Below are 7,955 nucleotides of genomic sequence, written 5' to 3' on the forward strand. Positions count from 1 at the left end.
CGCCTGCCCGGGATTAAGGGTAAGAGGATTTGGGGCCGGATCGTGGGGGGCCGGGGGGGGGCTCCAGGGGGGTTTGGGGGTCTTGGGGGGTCTTGAGGGGGGGGGGTTGAGGGGTCTTGGGGGAGGTTTGGGGGGATATTGAGGGGGGTCGGGGGGTTTTAGGGGGTCCTGGGGGCATATTGAGGGGTCTCGGGGGGTTTTAGGGGGGCCGGGGGGGGTCTCGGGGGGATTGGAGGGCTGGGGGGAGTGAAGGGGGTTGGGGGGTCCTGGGGGGGTTTCGGGGGGGTCTGGGGGGATATCGAGGGGGATCGGGGGGTTTTAGGGGGTCCTGGGCGGGTCTGGGGATGGGATTGGGGGGTTTTGGGGGGTCGCGGTGGGTCTCGGGGGGGTTTGGGGGGTCTCGGGGGGGGACTGGGGGTCTTGGGGGGGGTTAGGGAGCTGGGGGGGGCTGGGGGGTTTGGGGGGGGGGATGTGCCCCGGGCGTGCGGGGGTGTGGGGCGGCGCCGGGCGGGGTGCGGGTGCGGCGGTTTCGGGGTGCGGGGGGGGTGCGGGGGGGGCGGTGGTTTCAGGGAGGGTCGTGGGAACCTGGAGGTGCCTATAGGGTCTGGGGCGGGGGGGGGGCACCTATAGGGTCTGGGGGGGACCCGGGGGGGCACCTATAGGGTCTGGGGCGAGACCCAGGGGGGACCGGGAGGGGGCACCTATAGAGCCTCAAGGGCCACCTATAGTGGGGGTCTATAGGGACCGGGGGGGTCTATAGGGTCCGGGGGGGGGTCTACAGACTCCGATGGGGGGTCTATAGGGACATGGGGGGGTCTATAGAGTCCAGGGGGGGTCTATAGGGTCTGGGGGGGGGTCTGTAAGGTCCGGGGGGGATCTATGGGGACCGGGGGGGTGTCTGTAGGGACCAGGGGGGATCTATGGGGACTGGGGGGGTCTATAGGGCCCGGGGGGGGGATCTATAGGGCCCGGGGGGGAACTATGGGGACTGGGGGCGATCTATAGGGACTGGGGGGGATCTATAGGGTCCGGGGGGGGTCTATGGGGCCCGGAGGGGTGCCTATAGGGACGTGGGGGGGTCTGTAGGGCCCGCGGGGGGGGGTCTATAGGGTCCAGGGGGATCCCGGGGGCACCTGCGAGGCTCTGGGGAGCCCCATAGGGACTTGGGGGGGGGGACACGGGAGCGGGGGGGGGGGCACAGAGGGACTTGGGGGGCACAGAGGGACTTGGGGGGGGGACACGGCATGGGGGGGGGGTCCCAGTCTCACCTTGGAGCTGCTTGAAGCGTCCCTCGAGGGGGGGGGCGGCGTTGGGGGGGGGGAACATGGCGGAGGGGGGAAATGTGGGGCCGGGGGGGGGGTTCCGTGGGGCCGGGGGGGGGTCCGTGGGGCTGCCGTGGGGCCGCCGTGGGGCCGGGGAGGGCGAAGGCGGCGTGGGAACGGGGGTGAGAACAGGCCGGGGCGGCCGGGCGTGCGCCGACACGCGTGTGCAGGCGTGTGCGGCCGGGGGGGGGGCCGGGCCGCGGGGGGGGGGAGGCCGGAGGAACACACGTGTGGCCGTAGGGGGACAGGCGTGTGCGGGGGGGGGACGACGGACACGAGAGGCGTGGGGCCGCGGGGGCAGGCGTGAGCGCGGGGGGGCTGCGGGGGCACGCACACGCGTGTGCGGCGGCACCGGCACGCGTGTGCGCTGGGGGGGTGTCTGCGTGGACGCTGACACGCGTGTGTGCGCACATACGTGTGCGTTTGCGTGTGCGCGGGTGGCTGTCTATGTGTGTATACATCCGTGCACATGCTTACACGCGTGTGCAGGCACATATGTGTGTGTTTACACGTGCATACGTGTGCGCTGATGCCTCTATATGTGCATGTATGTCCGTGTGCGTGCTTACACGCGTGTGTGAGCACATACGTGTGCGTTTGCGTGTGCATACATGTGCGGGGGTGGCTCTATATGTGCATGTATGTCCGTGTGCATGCGTACACGCGTGTGTGTGCGCACATACGTGTGCATTTATGTGTCCACACATGTGCAGCAGTAGCTGTATATGTGTGTATATGTCCGTGTACACGCTCACACGCGTGTGTGTGCACGTACATGCGTGTTTCTGTGTGCATACATGTGCATTGGTGGCTGTGTATGCGTGCATACATGCGTGTGCGTGCACATACACGCGTGCTTACACGTCCATACGTGTGCGCCGATGCCTCTATATGCGTATGTACGTCCACCTGCGTACTTACACGCGTGTGCGCGCACATACGTGTGCATTTGTGTGTCCGTATACGTGCGTATACGCCCGCGTGCATGCTTACACGCGTGTGCGCGCGCAGACGTGTGCGTTTCCCCGTGCGGCGGTGCCTCCCTACGTGCCCGGCCGTCCGTGTGCGCGCTTACACGCGTGTGCGCGCGTCCGTGTGCGTGTTCAGGTGGACACGCGTGTGCGTGCCCGTGTGGCTGCGTGTGCTCATTTTTTGGGCCATGTGGCTGCGTCTGCCCCATTTTTTGGGCCGCGCCCCCCCTCCATGTTTTTTTTACAGCTTTTACCCCCATTTTGGGGGTCCCAGCCCCCTTTTGTGGAGTCCCACCCCCCTTTTTTGGGGGTCCCAGCCCCATTTTCTGACCTTCCATCCCCGTTTTTGGGGCTCCCATCCCCACTTTTCCTGGTCTCATCCCCATTTTTGGGGGCCTTATCCCGAGTTTTTAGGGTCCCAGCCCCCTTTTTTGGGTGGTAGCCCCATTTTTTGAGATCCGATCCCCATTTCTGGGGCTGCCGCCCCCATTTTTTGGGGGTCCCATCCCCATTTTTTGGGGTCGTATCCCTATTTTTTAGGGTCCCACCCCTATTTTTGGAGGTCCCATCCCCATTTATTGGGTTTTATCCCCATTTTTTAGGGTCTCATCCCCATTTTTTGCATGTTACCCCCATTTTTTGGGTTTTATCCCCATTTTTTAGGCTCCCCTCCCCCCCCCCGGTTTTGGGGGTCCCATCCCCACTTTTAGTGGTCCCACCCCCATTTTTTGGGTCTTATCCCTGTTTTTTAGGGTCCCATCCCCACGTGGGGGGGTCTCTTCCCCGCTATTTTTGGCACGTCTTTTAAGGCGTCCTCATCTGGGGGGTGATTCCCCCCCATTTTCGAGGTGCCCCCCCCCGATTTTCGAGGTGCCCCCCCCATTTTTAGACGTCCCATCCCCATTTTTGGGGGGGGGGGGGGGGGGATCTCATCCCCATTTTGGGCCGATTTCCCTCCCATTTTGGGGGGGATTTGGGGCGATTCCCCCTCACTTCAGGAGGGTGTCGTTCCCCCCCCCTCCCCATTTTGGGGGTGCCCCCCCCCCCCCCCCCCGTACCGGCCAGAGCCTTGATGCGGGAGCGCTCGAAGCGGCGAGCGGAGCTGCCTTCGCGGTCGCCCTCCTCCTCCTCCTCCTCGCCCCCGTCCCAGCGGTTGTTGACGTCGCCGTACTGTCGCTGCAGCTCCAGGCTGTCGTACGCGGGGGGGGACAACATGGTGGCCCGGGGGGGGGGCCGACACCTCCGCGGGGGGGGGGGGGCGAGTGTGTGGGTCCTGTCACCTTTGCCGGGGGTCTGTCACCTTTGGGGGGGGGGTGGGGGGTGTTTGTCACCTTTGGGAGGTGTCTGTCACCTTTGGGGCGTCCTGGTGGCACCCTGGGGGGGGGGGGGGACCCGGGGTGGGGGGGGGCAGAGGGGAGGAAGGAGCTGCCCCCCCCCCCCCCCTTCCCCCCCCCCAGCCCCAAAATGTCACTAAGGAGGGGACACCCCCCCCCTCCCAACATGGGGATCCCCCCGTACGGGGACACCACCCCCCCCCCCCAGGTCGTGGGGGGACCCCGAAGTCAGGAGGGACCCCCCCAACCTGCGAGGGACCCCCCCCCCCACCCCCGAGAGAGGAGGGACCCCCCCAGTTTAAGAGGGACCCCCCCCAATCCTTCCTAGGGACCCCCCCAAAGATAGGAGGGACCACCCCCAATTTAAGAGGGACCCCCCCCAACTAAAGAGGGACCCCCTGGAGCCAGGAAGGACCCCCCCCAAACAAGGGGGGGATCCCCCCAACCCTTCCTAGGGACCCCCCCCAACCAGGAGGGACCCCCCCCGACCTGAGAGATCCCCCCCCAACTAAAGAGGGACCCCTCCCCATCCTCTCTGGGGACCCCTGACCCCCCCAGGGAACCCCCATCCTCCCCAAACCTCTCTGGGACCCCCCAAGACCCCCCCCCGCCATCCTCCCATTCCTGGGGGGTCCCATCCTTGGGGGGGGTCCCCATCCTCGTCCCCGAGGGGGTCCTCATCCCCAGGGGGGTCCCCATCCTTGTCCTGGGGGGGCTCCTGTCCCTGTGCGGGGGGGTCCCGTCCCCGGGGGGGGTCCCATCCCTATGGGGGTCCCCATCCTTGTCCTGGGGGGGGTCCTGTCCCTGAGCGGGGGGGTCCCGTCCCCCCGGGGGTCCCCATCCTCATGCGGGGGGGTCCCATCCCTATAGGGGTTCCCATCCTTGTCCCAGGGGGGGTCCCGTCCCCGGGGGGGTCTCCATCCCCCTGGGGGTCCCCATCCTCATTCCGGGGGGGTCCTGTCCTTTTGCGGGGGGGGGGGGGGGGGCGTCCCGTCCCCGGGGTGGTTCCTATCCCCGCCCCCCCACCCCCCCCCCGCGTGTCCCGGGCCCCCCCCGTCCCCCCCCCCGCGGCAGCCCTGGGCCGCCGGCCGGCAGTTAATGCTCTTAGTGCGGGGATCAGCGGCCGCCCCCCCCGGGACCCCCCCGCGCCGGGAAGGGGAGGGGGGGGGGGGGGGCTGGGCAGTCGCATCTGCGGGGACACGGCGCGGGGGGGTCCCCAGAAGGGCCGGGACCCCGGGACAAAGCGGGGGGCGTTGGGGGGAAGATGGGGGGGGGGGGCCCTGACCGGTGCTGCGGGGTGCGGAGCGGCTGCCGCAGTGGCGGGGGGGGCCGGAGGGGGGGGGGAGGTGCGGGACCGGGGGGGGCCGAGAGGGGGGATGCGGGGGGTGGAGGGGGGGGGAACGGAGGGAAGCGGGGGGATGCGGGACCGGGGGGAGAAAGGGGACCGGGGGGGGGGCGAGATACGGGACCGGAGGGGACGGGGGGGGGTGCGGAACCAGTCTGATGCGGGACCGGGGGTCACCGGGGTGGGGGGTGGGGGGGGGTGGATGCGGGACCGGAGGGGACCGGGAGGAATCGAAAGGGGGGGGAACCGAGAAGGACCGGGGAGGGGGGGGGATGCGGGACCGGAGGGGAACCGGGAGGAACCGAGGAGGGGGGGTGCGGGACGGGGGGGGAGCGGGGGAAAAGATGCGGGACCGGGGTGGGCGGTGGGAGGAAATACGGGACCGGTGGGGACCGGGGTGGGGGGGGGGGGGATGCCGGACCGGCGGGGACCGGGAAGAACCTGGCGGGGGGGGGAAGAACCGGGGGGATGCGGGACCGGGGGGAAAAGAAGGGGGGGGATGCGGGGGTCCGTTACAGTGCGGGGAGGGGGGGGTGGGGGGTGTCCCTCCCGGTGTTGGTGTGTGTCCGTGTCCCCCCCCTCCCACTCCCCGCCGCCACCGGCCCGGTCCTACCTGCGCGCTGCGGCGGAGCGGGCTGAGGCCGCGGCAGCTCATCACACCCGCGGCGGCGCGGCCGGGCGGAGGGGGGCGGAGCCACGTGGGGGGGAGGGGTCGGGAGGGGGGCGTGGCCAACCGTAGCCACGCCCCCTCCCTTTTCTCCCGGCGCCATGGCAACCGGGGGGCCCCCGCCGCGGGGGAACCCGCGGCGGGGGCCCCCCCGGTTGCCATGGCGACGGCGCAGCCTGGCCCCGCCCCCTCCGTTGCCATGGCGCTTACCCCCCCCCCTTTCTCCTCCGCGCCGCCAGGGGGCGCTGTCGGGGAAAGGGGTTGGGGGGGGGGGGGGGGGGAAGATGGCGGACCAGGCCGTCCGTGCGGTGAGGGGGGGTCTGGGGGGGGGTCTGGGGGGAGTCAGGGGGGGTCTCGGGGGGGTCAGGGGGCATTAGGAGGGGTGGGGGGGGTCTCTGGGGGGGATCCTGGGGGGAGTCAGGGGTCTTTGGGGGGGGTGGGGAGGTCCCTGGGGGTGTCTCGGGGGGGTCAGGGGGCATTAGAGGGCGGGGGGGGTTGAGTGGGGGTCTCTGGGGGGGGCCCTGGGGGGTCAGGGGTCATTAGGGGTATCCTTTGGGGGGGTCAGGGTTCATGGGGGGGGTGTCCCTGGGGGGTCAGGGGTCACTAGGAAGGATTGGGGGGGTGTCTGGGGGGGCCAGGGGTCATTGGTGGGGGGGAGTGTCCCTGGGGGGTCAGGGGTCCCTAGTGAATGTGGGGGGGGGGTCAATTGGGGGGGTGTTAGGGGTCCCTAAGAGGAAATGGGGGGGTCTTGGGGGGCTCAGGGGTCCCCAGCCAGGACTGGGGGGGTCCCAGGGCACGATGGGGGGCCCAGGGGAGGATGGGGGAGGGGGGGGGTCCTGGGGAGCCTTTGGGGGGGGGTGTCGGGGGGGGGGGGAGGGTCCCCTCCATCCCCCCCCCCCCCGTCCCCGCAGGTGCTGGAGCGGCTCTTCCTGGCCCTGCCCCCCCCCGAAAGCGGGGTGCCGAGGCGGGGGTCCCTGCTGGTGGCCCTGACGGCTGGGGGGGGGGACGGGGACCGGTCCCCCTGCACCCTCACCGGTGCGTAGAGGGGGGGGGACACGACACACACACACGACGGGGGGGGACACAGGGACGAGGGGACCCCAACACCCCCCTTGTCCCCCCCCAGTGGCGGCCGCCGGGGAGCTGAGCCACCCCCTCCACGCCGAGGTGCTGCGGGGAGGTAGGACGTGTCCCCGTGTCACCCCCCCCCACCACCACCACCACCTCGGGGGGGGTGTCTCAATGTGCCCCCCCTCCAATTTTTGGACCCCCCCCCCCCAAGCCGTTCCGGGGGTGCTGGAGCTTCCAGGGGTCCCCGACCCCCCCAGACCCTGCTGCGGCCGCATCCTGCAGCGAGCCCGGCTGCGGGCGGCGTTTCAGGTGAGGATGTGGCCCCCCCCCCCCCCCCCAAAAAAAACAACCCCCCCCAAAACCCTTCCCCCCATCGCCCTCCTTCCCCTTGACCTTGGCGGGGGGGGGGGACGGGACGGAATCGGGGACGGGGCCCCCCCCGGGAGCACCGGCCCCCACCGCAAGTAGGGCGGGAGGATAAATATAGCTGGGACGGCCTGGATTTTGGGGGGGGGGGAGTGGGGGGGGGCGGGAAAATGGGGTCACCGGGAGGGGGAAGGTCCCCCAAACTGGTCCCAGTCCCTTGGCGGGGCTGGGCTTCTCCCCCAAACCAGTGTGACCAAGCAGCACCCCCTCCCCCCCCAGCCCCGATCTGTCCCCCCCCCCCCGGGGCCCGGTTTGGGGGGTCCCTGCCCTGGGTGTCGTCGTCCCGTTCCCCCCACCCATCCCTCTCTGTGCCCCCCCCCCAGCTGTGTGTCCCCCCCGGCTCGCTGTCCCCCGACTGTGTCCCCCTGCGCCAGTTCCTGCACAGGACCAGCCTGGTGCACCCCCAGGTACGGCACCGCCGTGGGGACGGGGTCGGGGGGGGGACACACACACTTGGGGACACCCCTGGGGGGGGGGGGGGGGGGAGACCCTGCGCCCACCCTCTCCCCCCCCCCCCACCAGGTGGAGTTTCACTTCTGTGTCAGCGTCAACGGCGATGTCACCTCCCGCACCTACGGGTGAGCCCCCGGGGACGCCCCCACCCCACGGACACCCCCCACCCTGGGGACACCCTGGGGACAGGGACACCCCCCGCCCTGGGGACCCCCCCCGCCCTGACCCCACCCTGGGGACACCCCCCACCCTGGGGACACCGCCCAGGGGACACCCCCACTCTGACCCCACCCTGGGGACATCCTACACCTTGACCCCACCCTGGGGACCCCATCCTGGGGACACCCCCACCCTGACCCCACCCTT

The 7,955-nt window shown here is 70.5% G+C and overlaps 2 protein-coding genes across 2 annotated transcripts in view; one reads left to right on the plus strand and one right to left on the minus strand.

Annotated features, from left to right (window-relative positions):
- Window positions 1-5,694, minus strand: part of SPTBN2 (spectrin beta, non-erythrocytic 2) — a 32,294-nt gene extending 26,600 nt beyond the window's left edge. Inside the window, exons 1-2 of the mRNA XM_074568041.1 lie at window positions 5,586-5,694; window positions 3,352-3,593 (exon numbers count right to left, since the gene is read on the minus strand). Of these exons, the coding sequence (XP_074424142.1) occupies window positions 3,352-3,508 (157 nt within the window). The 5' untranslated portion in view covers window positions 3,509-3,593; window positions 5,586-5,694. The remainder of the gene's footprint in view (window positions 1-3,351; window positions 3,594-5,585) is intronic.
- Window positions 5,695-5,846: 152 nt separating this feature from the next.
- On the plus strand, window positions 5,847-7,714 carry TOP6BL (TOP6B like initiator of meiotic double strand breaks; the record flags this gene model as incomplete). The annotated part of the gene is made up of 6 exons (XM_074568006.1): window positions 5,847-5,947; window positions 6,551-6,674; window positions 6,766-6,819; window positions 6,922-7,019; window positions 7,460-7,543; window positions 7,659-7,714. Coding segments are annotated over exons 1-6 (440 nt in total), but the record flags the coding sequence as incomplete, so codon positions are not given.
- Between the last annotated feature and the right edge of the window lie 241 nt (window positions 7,715-7,955).

This window comes from Larus michahellis, chromosome 31 (assembly GCF_964199755.1).
Source record: "Larus michahellis chromosome 31, bLarMic1.1, whole genome shotgun sequence".
Lineage (NCBI taxonomy): Eukaryota > Metazoa > Chordata > Aves > Charadriiformes > Laridae > Larus > Larus michahellis.